Below are 16,464 nucleotides of genomic sequence, written 5' to 3'. Positions count from 1 at the left end.
ACCGACGAGTGAATGTCACTATCACCGAAGAGTAAATGTCACTATCACCGACGAGTGAATGTCACTATCACCGACGAGTGAATGTCACTATCACCGAAGAGTAAATGTCACTATCACCGACGAGTGAATGTCACTATCACCGAAGAGTGAATGTCACTATCACCGACGAGTGAATGTCACTATCACCGACGAGTGAATGTCACTATCACCGAAGAGTGAATGTCACTATCACCGACGAGTGAATGTCACTATCACCGACGAGTGAATGTCACTATCACCGACGAGTGAATGTCACTATCACCGAAGAGTGAATATCACTATCACCGACGAGTGAATGTCACTATCACCGAAGAGTGAATGTCACTATCACCGAAGAGTGAATGTCACTATCACCGAAGAGTGAATATCACTATCACCGACGAGTGAATGTCACTATCACCGAAGAGTGAATGTCACTATCACCGAAGAGTGAATGTCACTATCACCGAAGAGTGAATGTCACTATCACCGACGAGTGAATGTCACTATCACCGACGAGTGAATGTCACTATCACCGACGAGTGAATGTCACTATCACCGACGAGTGAATGTCACTATCACCGACGAGTGAATGTCACTATCACCGACGAGTGAATGTCACTATCACCGACGAGTGAATGTCACTATCACCGACGAGTGAATGTCACTATCACCGAAGAGTGAATGTCACTATCACCGACGAGTGAATGTCACTATCACCGAAGAGTGAATGTCACTATCACCGACGAGTGAATGTCACTATCACCGAAGAGTGAATATCACTATCACCGACGAGTGAATGTCACTATCACCGAAGAGTGAATGTCACTATCACCGAAGAGTGAATGTCACTATCACCGAAGAGTGAATGTCACTATCACCGACGAGTGAATGTCACTATCACCGACGAGTGAATGTCACTATCACCGACGAGTGAATGTCACTATCACCGACGAGTGAATGTCACTATCACCGACGAGTGAATGTCACTATCACTGAAGAGTGAATATCACTATCACTGAAGAGTGAATATCACTATCACTGAAGAGTGAATATCACTATCACTGAAGAGTGAATATCACTATCACTAAAGAGTGAATATCACTATCACTAAAGAGTGAATATCACTATCACTGAAGAGTGAATATCACTATCACTAAAGAGTAGACAACTATCACTATCACTGAGAAGTGAACAACCGTCACTATACCAGGTAGACTGTTTTTGAAGGAAATGCAATATATCATCAGGGGAGAGTGTAACGTAATGCTCCACAACCTGTAACAATAACATTCCCCAACATTTGTCTTAAACTGCTTGCCACTGAGTTTCATACCATGGAGAGAGAGAGAGAGAGAGAGAGAGAGAGAGAGAGAGAGAGAGAGAGAGAGAGAGAGAGAGAGAGAGAGAGAGAGAGAGAGAGAGAGAGAGAGAGAGAGAGAGAGACAGAGAGAGAGAGAGAGAGAGAGAGAGAGAGAGAGAGAGAGAGAGAGAGACAGACAGACAGACAGACAGACAGAAACAGACTGACATTAATTGAATTGTTTGTGATCCAAAGTCTTAGCTGAAAGGGTAACCTACTTGCTGGTGCCATAAGTGTAGCTGGGGTTATCCACTCCTGTCAAATTACGCACAAGTTCTGGTAGAATGTCCTTCACCCTATTGGTTGAGTACGACTCCCTTCCGAAGATAATGTTTTATCTGTGAGTGTGCATCACTCCGGTAACTTTCTCCTAACAGCTCCCATATCTGTGGCTGGTGAATGCACCCTGACTTCATTCACTGTATATAACACATTACCACTTTTGTGTTTACCTGGAGTTTACCTGGAGAGAGTTCCGGGGGTCAACGCCCCCGCGGCCCGGTCTGTGACCAGGCCTCCTGGTGGATCAGAGCCTGATCAACCAGGCTGTTACTGTTGGCTGCACGCAAACCAACGTACGAGCCACAGCCCGGCTGGTCAGGAACCGACTTTAGGTGCTTTTCCAGTGCCAGCTTGAAGACTGCCAGGGGTCTGTTGGTAATCCCCCTTATGTATGCTGGGAGGCAGTTGAACAGTCTCGGGCCCCTGACACTTATTGTATGGTCTCTTAACGTGCTAGTGACACCCTTGCTTTTCATTGGGGGGATGTTGCATCGTCTGCCAAGTCTTATGCTTTTGTAGTGAGTGATTTTCGTGTGCAAGTTCGGTACTAATCCCTCTAGGATTTTCCAGGTGTATATAATCATGTATCTCTCCCGCCTGCATTCCAGGGAATACAGGTTCAGGAACCTCAAGCGCTCCCAGTAATTGAGGTGTTTTATCTCCGTTATGCGTGCCGTGAAGGTTCTCTGTACATTTTCTAGGTCAGCAATTTCACCTGCCTTGAAAGGTGCTGTTAGTGTGCAGCAATATTCCAGCCTAGATAGAACAAGTGACCTGAAGAGTGTCATCATGGGCTTGGCCTCCCTAGTTTTGAAGGTTCTCATTATCTATCCTGTCATTTTTCTAGCAGGTGCGATTGATACAATGTTATGGTCCTTGAAGGTGAGATCCTCCGACATGATCACTCCCAGGTCTTTGACGTTGGTGTTTCGCTCTATTTTGTGGCCAGAATTTGTTTTGTACTCTGATGAAGATTTAAAATCCTCGTGTTTGCCATATCTGAGTAATTGAAATTTCTCATCGTTAAACTTCATATTGTTTTCTGCAGCCCACTGAAAGATTTGGTTGATGTCCGCCTGGAGCCTTGCAGTGTCTGCAATGGAAGACAGTGTCATGCAGATTCGGGTGTCATCTGCAAAGGAAAACACGGTGCTGTGGCTGACATCCTTGTCTATGTCATATATGAGGATGAGGAACAAGATGGGAGAAAGTACTGTGCCTTGTGGAACAGAGCTTTTCACCGTAGCTGCCTCGGACTTTACTCTGTTGACGACTACTCTCTGTGTTCTGTTAGTGAGGAAATTATAGATCCATCGACCGACTTTTCCCGTTATTCCTTTAGCACGCATTTTGTGCGCTATTACGCCATGGTCACACTTATCGAAGGCTTTTGCAAAGTCTGTATATATTACATCTGCATTCTTTTTGTCTTCTAGTGCATCTAGGACCTTGTCGTAGTGATCCAATAGTTGAGACAGACAGGAGCGACCTGTTCTAAACCCATGTTGCCCTGGGTTGTGTAACTGATGGATTTCTAGATGGGTGGTGATCTTGCTTCTTAGAACCCTTTCAAAGATTTTTATGATATGGGATGTTAGTGCTATCGGTCTGTAGTTCTTTGCTGTTGCTTTACTGCCCCCTTTGTGGAGTGGGGCTATGTCTGTTGTTTTTAGTAACTGTGGGACGACCCCCGTGTCCATGCTCCCTCTCCATAGGATGGTAATAGCTCGTGATAGGGGCTTCTTGCAGTTCTTGATGAACACGGAGTTCCATGAGTCTGGCCCTGGGGCAGAGTGCATGGGCATGTCATTTATCGCCTGTTCGAAGTCATTTGGCGTCAGGATAACATCAGATAGGCTTGTGTTAACCAAATTCTGTGGCTCTCTCATAAAAAATTCATTTTGATCTTCGACTCTCAGTCTGGTTAGCGGCTTGCTAAAAACTGTGTGTGCGTTTGTGACCTAATTCATGTCTGTATAAATACCTCATTATGATTATGGCCAGATATAAACATGTAAATAGTTTATCACCAATGTAACTTGTTATCTAACAAAACTTTGGAGCCAAGTCCCTGGACCCATTATGTACCACTGTAATCTTTTGACTACCGCCCACAGGATGGGTGTGAGGTGCATAATAAGGATATTAGACTAATTGCATGCCTTGATCCACAGCCCCTGCATATTGCAGTGACTTTCTGCCTTGCTGCCCCATTCACAGTGGGTACCAACGTATTTGTTACAAAGTGGTAGTTGACCATAGTAGTTGGTCTGTGTTCATCTTCCAAAGTTTGGCATGTTACATACGGTGAGGTCAGATAAAATAAGAGCTAAGATTTGTTGGGATTTTTCACCACGGAGGGTTATCCACTAAGGATAACCCAAGAAAAGTGGACCGTGGCCTGGTGGCTAAAGCTGTTGCTTCACACGGTGAGGGTCTGCGTTCGATTCTAAGCGAGGGTAGAAACATTGGGCGTTTCATTACACTGGTTGTCTATGTTCACCCATTAGTAAAATGGGTACCTGGGAGTTAGTGGACTGGTGTGGGTCGCATCCTGGGACAAAACTGACCTAATTTGCCCAAAATGCTCTGCATAACAAGTGGCTTTCTATATAGTAGTATGTCATTGATGTCAGCTATGGTCTGTATACCTTGTACATGTACTTGTAGTAAATTAAGATATTATTATTATTATTATTATTATTATTATTATTATTATTATTATTATTATTATTATTATTATTATTATTATTATTATTATTATTATAGGCATTGCATCATCAGGAGACTGTCTCTCTTATTTCTATTGTGGTCCTCAATCTTGTCTCCCAGGATGCCACCCATATCAGTCAACTAACCCAAGTACCTATTTACTTGCTAGGTGAATGAGGCAACAGGTGTAAGGAAACACGCCCAATGTTTCCACCCACTCCGGAGATCGAACCATGGACACTCAGCGTATGAAGCGAGAGCGTTGCCTATCAAGCCACGGGCCACCGTGAGGAACCGTCATCATCAAGAAACACATTGCTATAGTCCTGTGCCTGGCTAAGAAATAGCCTTAATATTTACCACCCAGCACCCGGGATATGTCAACCACCACTCTGATGGGATCACATTATATCCGTGGAAGAACAGTAGACTGTTATTGCAGGACTATGTTTATCAGCATCTGACCAGGCAGACATCTACAACCCACTGAATGTAGGTCAGCAGAGTGGTACTGCTGATCATTGGGAACATTACAAGATTAACAGGTACATGGACTTGCTTAGAGGAACTGTTTTGTGCATATAGGATCAGAAACCCTTGGGTCATGGGTAAGCATGTCATGAGTTTCTTCAAGGAGCAGGGTTTCTATGCTTATCGAAACACCAGATACCCGAGGGTTCCAAACTTTCTCCTCCAGTGCCTCACGGTGGCGATCCAGAGAGGGAACGCCTACCGCATTTTGTGAGTTCCTAACCGGCGTCTGAGCTAAAGATCCTCCACAACTTATTAAATAACTTTATTAATGTACAAGTACACATAAATAGTACTAATTACCTAGTATAACCCAATAATAAATAAATATATAATAATAATAAAAGAATAAAAAGTGAGGTTCGGGTTGCGCAGTGCGAGGTAAACAGACAGACGACGCAACAATGGTGGCTGTCACTGCCAAACCTATATTATTCCTCGAGGAAAACCAGTGTATGGCTCTAGTATTACCATGTATTCTCTGTAATACCTCAGGAAGGTGTAATACTCCATGTGTCTGTGTATTTCAGTGTATGAGTGTATTACTTGTGGTGTATTTTGTGTTCTTGTGTGTCGGATTTTTCATTTTTTTCGTAACATTTTTTTTTAGTTGTATTTTATAGTAAAATGTTTCAGTTTATCTGTTATATGTTCAAAATAATATCTTCGTATATGGTTAATTTATTCATATGTTCATGATAATAGTTCTTATATGATAAATACGGTATTGATTAAGGTAGGAATTGACAACAGTAACTCTTACAGATTAATATAATTTTTTTATGGTTTAATAGGTGTAAAAAATGTAATATCCTTATTAGGTTAGACAGGTAAATGTTAAACATTTTTTTTGTTCGTGGGTCTTTAACAGTGTAAATTGTCTCACAAATTTCTCTCTTACTTTTGTAAATAGTCGTGTTAGTTCCTCCTACATAACTCATTAACTCCTGTGTCTTTCGCGCTGTATAGCCCTTGTGGTTTAGTGCTTCTTTTTGATTATAATAATAATAATAATAATAATCCTGTGTCTTTCAGATTCCAACTTTGAGTGGATCGGCGAGTGTGAAGATGGATCGTTGGTTTGTCGGTGGGAGGAGGAGGTGCTGGTGCAGGGCTCCACGGATGGCTCCGGCGGTGATGCAGGAGTCGAGGGTGCTACCAGCTCCCTTGCATTTGCTACGCAGGTTGCAGTTGCTACCCCAGACCTGCACTCTGCTCAGGTTAGCTCAAACAACTTGTGGTAATATAGTTTCTCTTGATGTTGCTTGCAGTCTTTGATGTCTCATTAATAATAGACTAATTGTCGATTGTATTTAATTAATATTTTAGTTAATTTGATCAAATAATTTAACATATACTATCAATATGTATGCAATTAATATTGTGGTTAAGACAGTATATATTGAGGTGTATGAAAAGGGGCCCATTAACTCGCTCATTTTATTCTTAGTTAACTTTTAAAATAATGTGGTATGATCTATATGTTTGAAACTATAGGGAAAATTATTATATCATTAAGGCTATGGTACTGATATAATTTAGAAATTCAGTATACATAATGTGACAGTGATCATGTGATCTAAAACGTTGCTGACGCTAGTAGGAAAGGCAGCATCAAAAAATTAATGCATTATTATGTCATTTGTGTAATAATCCAGATTTTCAGAGTACCAAGACTCCATAGAACCAAGCAAATATTAGTTGTTCCTTCTTTATGAGAAGCCATGAGTAAGAGCTAGACAAGCTACATCTACTGTGTATTCATGACTCACAAAATCATAATGACACAATTGTAAACAAACCATACCACAGGCAGGGATAGAACCCACGTCAGTCTGGAGTTTTATGACACTTGGACCGCAGGTTCTATCTCTGCCAGTGGTATGTTTTTTTTTCTACTGTGTATTATTAGTAGTATGATTATTAATATCAAGGGAAAGTGCTGAACACACATGATCACACAGCAGCTGACAGCAGAGGGGTGGCTGATGAAATGGCATGTGGAGAGGGAGACATGTGCAAGAAGGAAAGTCATAGTTGGTGTACCAACAACCATGAACAAAGAATACAAATTTACACTTTTGTTTTACCTAGGCAATAAGATTTTTTTATTTCTTTGAGAAAATCTGCTTATGCTGTAGCTATATGTATATATAGTATGTATATTCCTTAGCAAAAAAGGAGGCTTGAACTTATAAGCCATAATACTCAGCTGTTTCTTGTAACAAGAGGAGGGCAGGATGAAGATCATGTAGGCAAGATCTGTACAAGTATTAATACATGAGAAACATGAGATGGGAAAATAAGAATTCAAGTCAATTTTTACTACTGAGAGATCTTCAATTCAGATGAGTTGCAGCATGCTGAGCTTTATTTTGGAGGAGGAGGAAACTGATGGTGATTGCTAAGAAAAGCTGTTTTGGTGCCCCATACAAAAAAGTTACAATGTGTATTTGAAAGAAGAATTTCTTAGTGAGGATGAAAGGATGTCCTGAAGTTAAGGAGGGAAGTATACAGGTGATCAAGTTGCTCAAGTCTTAAAACTATATTTGCCACAAATAAATATTGCAAGACAGCTATTGAATGAACAGTGATAAATGTTACCTTGTCTGAGGTCACACTACCTTAGTTGAAGATGGCTGATATGGTAAAAAGAAACTATTGCATGAGTATATTTATCCAGGGTTGAAATTGCATTCTTCAGAAATTTAGTCAATACTTAATGAAGTACTTAGTACAAGATTACAATAACAAAATTGCATGGTCACAATTATTTTATTTTAAACATTAGAATACAAGTAGCTGGCAAGTGCTTTAACACTAACATATGCAAACATGCTCATCAAATTTTTTAATGTAACTTGTGAGTTTTCCCTTACACTACCACAGAACTGGGAGACAGTAAGTTACCCTCGCATAAACCATTCTACATTAAAAGTGCTGCTGTCTGTAGAATATATATATATATGCTGAATGATAATTTAGCCACTTCAGCAGCAAGATCTAAAACCTGACAGAGAGACAGTTTAATATAATAATACAAATAGATAAAAATCTTATTAACAATGTACAGGAGTTTTAGTACGTCAGTGGGATTCAGGTTAATTCAGAAGACTAACAAGGGCCTCAGTAACCTCTTTGGTACTCTGGTAACACAGCATGCAACTCTTCTCTCCATCACAGGTCTTATATACATTTGATAAGGTTGTGCCTGTGGTCCAAGCCTCTGTCAATGCTTCCAGGACTTTGCTAGGTAAATCTTACTGTTTTGCAGCCAAATAGCAGATGTATGTTTGTGGCTCTGTTTCGTTTTTCCTAGTGCTCTGCTTTTTTATGTAATTTATATATTAAAATCTCACCATTTTGCATCCAAGAAGGATATTTATGTTTGTAACTATCTGTTTTGTTTTTATTTTTATTCTAGTGCTCTGCTTTTAGCATTTGTATATTTGTTAATAATGTTGACAACTCCAGTAATGTTTTACCTGAATGCATCATCATTATCATTATCATATAATGTATACAGTCAGAATTGTCTGTATGTGCCTTAAAAGTTTGAATTACTTTATTTATTCTGCCTAGTTGTAGTGTGGCAGCCACACCATTGTTGCTGCAGCTCTGTGTTCTGTTGATAGGTTCATTTTGCATTGTATATTCTTGCACAAATGATGCACCTGAATGTTTTATTCTATCTTTGATGTAGCATGTAGATTTTTTTTCTTATTATTGTTCGTTTTGTATGTAACATAGTCTGTCATACAGACCTGAAGATGTTTTACAGGATGGTATCTAAGCCTACAGAAGACGGTGTCTTATACGTCAGTAGTGAGGAAGAGAGCAACAGCAATAACAAAATTCTCCTCTCCATTCTCCTTGATTTTGTTTAAACACCTTAAATAGGCTATTCTGATTATGTTGCAGTACTTACTAAACTGGGCTAGATACTGCCTCTAATCGTGTAATTTTGCTATTTCTTTTTGTTTGCCTCGGAGGTTGCAAGGATAAAACATGTAAGTCATTGGTGGCATAACAAGAAATTGCAAAGATCGTGTCTTCCGTTTGCAGTAAATTTGTCATTTGCCTTCACAAATGTACTGTATATCTGGTTCCTTGTCTTTGATCAAATTCCTCTTAATTATGATTTAATTTTACATAATTTCTCATGTACTGAAAACAAGAGCTGTGATGTTGATTTCTCAGCTGGCTGTGAGAATCAAGGCTAGGACCATTGGAGCCTGTGAAAAATGCATCTTCCAGCGCTGCCCACATATAAAATGGGGCATTACTATATATTCAATACATGCTTTCCTCTTATTAAATGTTGTGTTGTACTTTTATACATTTATTCATGTTTTAATCAAGTTCTGTAAGTAGTATTGTTTCATTCTTGATACTGTCTACCATCACAGGTAATCTATATTTATTAACATGCTGTCTTCTGTAATACAGTATATACATAAAATATTGTTAATGTGAGCTGATAAATGTGTATATTGTAATGCAACAAACTTCAATAAATTTTATTTTAAAATCCTGTTTATCACTTCATACTTGACTGTCAGGATAGTGAAATTCTAATCACTAAACTAAAGGGACTTTATTTTTGTAAAGAGATGGCAGAGTACATAACTCAGATATCTATGTGTGTTTTTTCCTATAAATGTACAGGCAATATTATGAAGCTAATATTTAACCTTTGTTGTGTGATTGGCTGTACATAAGCAGATACATATATGCACACATAAAATATGTATTAAAAATTTATATTGCCTTCATAATATTGCTGTGCTTATTGCAGACATTAATATTTTCATTTCTCTCATGGAAGAGTATGATTCAAACCCATGGCAAGCCAGTTCTTCAACCAGTATGCCGGTTTAGGACTGGCTTGTAATGGGTTTAAATCTCACCTGTTATGTGAGCAACTTACATTCATATTGTTCATTTTAATGAGTCAGTACAGTACAGAATTTCCTTTTGTTTTTAAACTAAATTTGTACATATATTAATTTTAAGTGTTTTGTAGTTTTAATTAGAAAATGAGAAATTAATATTGAAATACAGTATTGCTCAACTGTTTAAGTGTAATTATGACACAGTGTAACACATTACAGGTTTTGTGACCCGTCGCAACGCTGGGGAAGGAAACAAATACTCTGCCTATGTGGCAGAAATTTTACCTCAAGGGGGCGTATTTTCCCTCAACATTGACTGCTCTCGACAGATTCTTGTAAGTGAATAAGATGTGGTAGCTGAAATTTTAAATGTTACCTATCTTTCTTAAATTTTTCGTTGACCTTTTTTCCTTAGTCTCTCTCTACTTCCCACATTCTGTCCTGTTGGGTGTTAGATACTCTTGTTATTATTTTAATCGAATTAGTAATTTGTGTTGTACTTTGATTCCAGTCTTATTAAAGGAAGTAATTTATGGACCATTTTCTTTTAAAATGGATAATAACAGCAAAAATAAAAAATTGCATATACAGTGGTATTGGATCTTGAGTGAAAATTAACATTCTTCATGTCATCAAGATAAAAAAAAAGTAATCTCTTGCGCTGAGGTGTTAATTTGAAACTTCACTTGAAAGGTTAGGAACTAAGCTCAGTGTAAGGGATAGCGAAAGCTTTGTATGGCAAATGTTAGGTGAAATATTTCTCATTTCTTATTTTATTCTAAGAGGCTAACAACACTGAAAGCCATTACTCCATATTGGAAACAGTTGGAAGGTATCCTCGTTATTATTTAAGAATTTTAGCTTCAAGTATTTATTAAAGAATAAAAGTCAAAATATTATGGCTAGAACAATTCACAACTAACACACACACTCTAGAGAGGAAACTTTGACCATTATCAGGTAACAAATGTTTTAACTTGATAATGGGTCATGAACAGAAATATCATCTGAAGTTTTCTCTCTAAAGTGCAGATTAATTTTGAAGCATATACAGAGGGTGAATTTTGTTAATTACATGTTTATGGAATATGCTTGTTCTTCAAACTGGTAATAAGAAAAAAACCAAACCATACCATGGACGCAGGTTCTATCTCCGTCCATGGTATGGTTTGTTTGCAGTTGTATCATTACGATTTCGTGAGTCTTGGTAATAAGATAAGTTTTTGTTCAGGTTCAATACACAAGTGTAAATTTTTACAGTTGTCTCACTGTATATATAATATAGTAACTTGCATAGAAACTAGCCTAGCTAGTATACTCCAATACTGTATACAGTATTTTTGCAAATTTACATAAATGCTTCTACTTAAGACACTGCTCTCATTCAGTTGTTACCCCATTCTACTCTAGCATCTTTACCATCTCTTATTTGTGCATTTAGCAAATATATTTTTGCAAATTAATAGTTCCTGAAACGTTTTTTGAAGTATATAATGTACATTTAAACTGTGCCTCTATATAAGTCACCTTTGTTTTCTCTTTTTTGGTGTTGTAGTCGAGTGCAGATTAGTAGTGTCTGTCTCTTGATTACTGGGTGGAGGATCAAGCCTCAACCATTTTGTGCTGAATGAACCTCGTGGGTGTAGCGCTTCACATAATTTTTTTTTATTATTAACACATCGGCTGTTTCCCACCGAGGCAGGGGGGCCTGAAAAAGAAGAAACACTTTCATCATCACTCACTCCATCATTGTCTTGTTAGAGGCATGCCAACACTATGTTTCAAAAACTGCCCCTCCTTCATAGTGTTGGCACTGTACTTCCCACCTCCAGGACTCAAGTCTGGCTAACCAGTTTCCCTGAATCCCTTCATAAATGTTACTTTGCTTACACTCCAACAGCATGCTAAGTCATAAAAATCCTTTGCTTCTACTAGCTCTTTTTTTTTTTTTTTTTTTTTTTTTTCAACAAGTCGGTCGTCTCCCACCGAGGCAGGGTGACCCAAAAAAAGAAAGAAAATCCCCAAAAAGAAAATACTTTCATCATCATTCAACACTTTCACCACACTCACACATCATCACTGCTTTTGCAGAGGTGCTCAGAATATAACAGTTCAGAAGCATATACGTATAGAGATACACAACACATCCCTCCAAACTGCCAATATCCCAAACCCCTCCTTTAAAGTGCAGGCATTGTACTTCCCATTTCCAGGACTCAAGTCCGACTATATGAAAATAACCCTGAATCCCTTCACTAAATATTACCCTGCTCACACTCCAACAGATTGTCAGGTCCCAAGTACCATTCGTCTCCATTCACTCCTATCTAACACGCTCACGCACGCTTGCTGGAAGTCCAAGCCCCTTGCCCACAAAACCTCCTTTACCCCCTCTCTCCAACCCTTTCGAGGACGACCCCTACCCCGCCTTCCTTCCCCTATAGATTTATATGCTTTCCATATAAAATATGCTTAAATGTATATATCAACTCATGCTAAGGTAAAGGATAAGGTAACTAATTTTTTCTGTATTATTTCAGCTTGAATTTCTTCATACAGAAGAAGGTGGGAAGCCCTTAGAGGACAGCTGGATTGCTAAGCTTCTTGTATTTGTTCACAGGGAGTGTAAGTAGCACTGAAAGACACACAGATGATAAATTAGACAGAAATTTCATGCTTAGGACAGGAGAAATGAGATTTATTAAGGGTTGGTTCAATATCCAGAGTCAATATAAATGACTAAGCGAGATAGTAAGTATTGGATTAGTTGCACTTAAGATTGAAATGCTTAAAGCAGCTTAGAATAGCATCAGAATAGTCAGTGAATTTGTTCAGTAGTAGTGTGTGTGTTATTTTAGAGCTTTAATTGGATATCCTGTAAGACTTGTTTGAAAACTGTAGGCATGTACATATGCAGTATATGATTGATAGGAAAGTGAATTTCTTAGCATCTCTAGGGTTTACTCATTGATATTTCAAATCTTTCTGTTTTAGCCATTGCCATCTACTCCTTTCCTCTGAGTCTGAAGGATGGAACGTCGTGGATTGTTGACGACCAGCCACTCACAGAGTCAGTGGTTCGATCATTTGTGTGGGCTCAGTGGGAACCTCATCACAACCATTTATATTACCTACATTACCGTCCTCCCCCTGAAGCTGGCTTAACTCTAGGCTCAGGTGAATATAGCATGTCCTTTTACAAGTGAAATTTTAAACATTTACTATTTATACAGAAAATATCTTCCTGTCACTTCTCAGGTAATCAGAGGTCTGTCTTTTTTCAGGACCGTAATTGCATTAAATGTAAAGATTTTCAGTGTAAGATAAACTCTGCAGCTAGAGTAATAATTTTAAATTTAGCATAATTTTTGGAAATCTATATTTCAGTTGGTAAAAATTCCATATCTTTTCAATGGACTGATAGGATTCGAATCCTCGATTTGGCTGCCCTAGAACTATCAACCTGTCACACTTACCACTATACGATACAATACAATGCAATACAATACAATTTTTATTTCTTTGCAAGTTTGCATTGAGATTCTATAGTTACAATAATGAGTTACAATGCAAAGAGAGCCACTATCATGCCATGGCATTATGGGTCTAGTGTGACAGATTTGCAATCCTAGGTTGCTTGGACCATGAGATTGAATCTTGAGCACTCCATTGGTTGGTTTTCATTTACTCATTGCAATATTCTCATCACATTTTGATTTTTCTGTGATCTGCTTAGTGTTCATATGACTGAACACCATTACTTATGAACCAGGTGAAGCAGAGGACGATGCCCTCCGGCCACGACCTATGCTCACAGCCCTGCAGTTCCATCCTCACAAACCTCATGAAACAGTGGTAGGTAGTTCTTTATATAGCTGTCACATTTGAATTGTGCTTATGCTGCAGGGTCCTTGTTGTGTATGCAATAAAACATAGGAGTGACAAGACAGAATTTTGTATTTCTTATTATTATATTACAGGTCCTTCTTTATGTTAATTTCAACTTAACCTTTTGCATTATGATAACTGTTGAAGCGTGAATAAGGTAATGGTCATGAAGGGATTCAGAGAAGCTGGGTTTTAGAGGTGGAGAAGTACGGTGTTTACACTTTGAAAATCTGGTGGAGATGCGGAAGTTAGGTGGATTATTAATGAAATACGTACAGTGGTTGTGCTTATCTGGATATTAGCTAATAAATGAATGGTGGTGAATGCGATTTCTTTTTTTTTTTGGTCCCTCCCCTTCCATGGTAATTAACAAGAAACAGTGAAGTTCTCTTTATAATGCATACTGATTTCTCTATGATTTTATTTAATTCGTGAAAAAAAGTAATTGGAAAGTGATTTGAACTGGGCGTTCACTAAGTAAAGTTCTTAATATTGTGCCTGTACCATATGTGGACATTGCATTGTTTGCATATTTTTGTGTATTAATAAGTTTCTTGTTCTTTATGTTGACAGTGATCTAAGCTTTTCCTCTGTTGCCTAGTTAAATGTTCCTCTGGAGCTGTCTGGTCTTGAGCACTCTCCCCTCGACTTGAGCGGTGATTATCGAGATCAAGGGTTACTACACACTGTTGGAGATGCCTGGCTTGACCTGCGAGTTGTGACCTCCCCCACAGGTGCAGTCTGCATATGTCATCACTATATTTATAAGGTCAGTTATATTATCTAGCTCAAGGGTTTTTTCATTTAACACACCAGCAGTCTCCTACCGAGACAGGGTGACCCGAAAAAGAAGAGACATAAAGATTTTTCTTCTTTTTATATTTAAGTTTATACAGGAGAAGGGTTACTAGCCTCTTTCTTCGTTCTCAATATTTATAATTGAATAAAATTTCTGTTTTTCTTATCAGGTCACCCTGCCTCGGTGGGATATGGCTGGTGTGTTAAAAAAATATTGGGAAGTGACGTTATAAATACAGTGGCTGTGAAGTATATGCAAATAATGTAATATTTAGGAATTTTGCATTTGAAAATTTTTAAAAAATTTGTATACACTGTATCTTTAAATTAAAAAAGTAATCAATTATGACATGAGTTGCTTGAGTTAAATGGACCCATATCAGCAGTATTAATGGTTATTTACAGTCACGGTTAGCAGAGACCCCTGCTGACCCTGAGAGCTGTGCAGTGTATTTAGCATACTCTGTGACACTGCTCCACCATGGATGCGTTCTTCATGCCGTTGTCCCCGGTGTTCCCTGGGGACATGCACACTCGGCTCTCCCCACATACTCTCTCTTTGGTGGTAAGCAGTTTTCCTGCTTTCTGTTTGGTATTTTATGTAAACATATAAATTGTTGAATATAAAATGTTGAAAATAATTTTTTTAATAATGGGGATTTTTATTTATCAGTAAGTTTCATATCAACATTTGCAGGGATCTGATTTTTACTTAATATGTAATTAGAAACCTCTAATTTTTAAACCAAATATCAAGTAACTAAAGTTTTAGACAACTTTGTTTAATTTACCTAATACAACATATGTAAAAAAAATATACTTATTGTTTATTTTTCAGTGCTTTACTTAGTGTGTCTTAGTCTCACATTCAGCTCAGTCCTTAAAATATTTGTTTTGTTACTCTTTTGTATTTTTACCATTCTGTTGTTATTCCTGTTTTACTACACTGTAGAAAGTGATATCTTTTTCACATGAGTAAAAGTTCAGCAGACTTTAAATTCTTCAGCAAATGTCCAGAGCAGTTATTTAATGACTTAGCCCTTAAAACAGATCTTGGCTCTAGGATATGTGACCATGCTCTCAATACGTGAAATTTTCTACATCTTGTAGAGAAAAAATTATGAATTCAGCATGAAATTGGCAGAGTTGTAAATAGGTACAAATACAAGTTATATACAAAAAAGAGTTGCAATTCTTTAATTCCATTCTTGTTTTTTTGTACTAGGACTGATGAACTATGAAGGTATGACACAACAGTATTTTTCCTTGGTTATTGTTAAACATTTATTTTAAAGAGGGAAATGCTGGAAATTATCATAACAAATATTGAACTGTACATTTTAAGTGTGTTTAATAGCAAGAGTACAAGATACGCTTTTTCTCATCACTGACTTAATGCCGTTCATGAAATCTCAAAGCACACACATGCCAGTGGGAATTATTGGGCACATCAGCTAGAGTGAAGGTTCGATTATTTCTTGAGTATAAACTCTTGCCTTGCAGAACACTACCTTCTGGTGATTGTGCCAGGAGTGTGCATGCATATGTTGGATATTGGGCTGGATCATATGCCCAATAATCACATTGTCACTACACCTCCACCACAGCTCCTGCCCAATGCTCAGCTCTTTCAGGTTTGATTTGTAAATTTTTGTGTATTTAGCTCTTCAAGGAGAAAAGGGGGGGGTTGAATGCCTTGATAATGACGAAGACTTCTTCAGCCATATAATTGAAACTACTTTTCTCCTTTTCCTTGGATCAAGCCTGATTACCATCCATTTCCCAGGTGTTGTTTGACTTAGTTTTAGTGCTTTCCTGTGATTATAATAATTATATGTATGTTTGCCACACAATCTGAGGATATTTTAAAAACCACCATCAGTTTATTTTGCCAGTTTTTAATATATTTTAGGGAAATTTAAGGGAGAATTGGACTGTTTACTCGCAGTTGTGTTATTACTGTATGTTCTCGAATCA

At 38.0% G+C, this 16,464-nt stretch overlaps 1 protein-coding gene across 2 annotated transcripts in view; it reads left to right on the top strand.

Annotated features, from left to right (window-relative positions):
* The first annotated feature begins 5,292 nt into the window (after positions 1-5,292).
* The window catches only part of pigeon (protein), a 32,262-nt gene continuing 21,090 nt past the window's right edge, over positions 5,293-16,464 (top strand). The window contains exons 1-11 of one of the 2 annotated variants that reach the window (XM_053794242.2): positions 5,293-5,359; positions 5,942-6,126; positions 8,090-8,159; positions 10,021-10,136; positions 12,342-12,426; positions 12,796-12,978; positions 13,574-13,656; positions 14,291-14,458; positions 14,893-15,052; positions 15,713-15,730; positions 15,991-16,121. In XM_053794242.2, the coding sequence (XP_053650217.1) occupies positions 5,311-5,359; positions 5,942-6,126; positions 8,090-8,159; positions 10,021-10,136; positions 12,342-12,426; positions 12,796-12,978; positions 13,574-13,656; positions 14,291-14,458; positions 14,893-15,052; positions 15,713-15,730; positions 15,991-16,121 (1,248 nt within the window). In that variant the 5' untranslated portion in view covers positions 5,293-5,310. The remainder of the gene's footprint in view (positions 5,360-5,941; positions 6,127-8,089; positions 8,160-10,020; positions 10,137-12,341; positions 12,427-12,795; positions 12,979-13,573; positions 13,657-14,290; positions 14,459-14,892; positions 15,053-15,712; positions 15,731-15,990; positions 16,122-16,464) is intronic. The other variant, XM_053794243.2, reaches the window with a different exon arrangement.

This window comes from Cherax quadricarinatus, chromosome 56 (assembly GCF_038502225.1).
Source record: "Cherax quadricarinatus isolate ZL_2023a chromosome 56, ASM3850222v1, whole genome shotgun sequence".
NCBI classification, from domain to species: Eukaryota; Metazoa; Arthropoda; class Malacostraca; order Decapoda; family Parastacidae; genus Cherax; species Cherax quadricarinatus.
The sequence above is the reverse complement of the archived record's forward strand: the minus strand, read 5'-3'. Positions and strand labels throughout refer to the sequence as shown.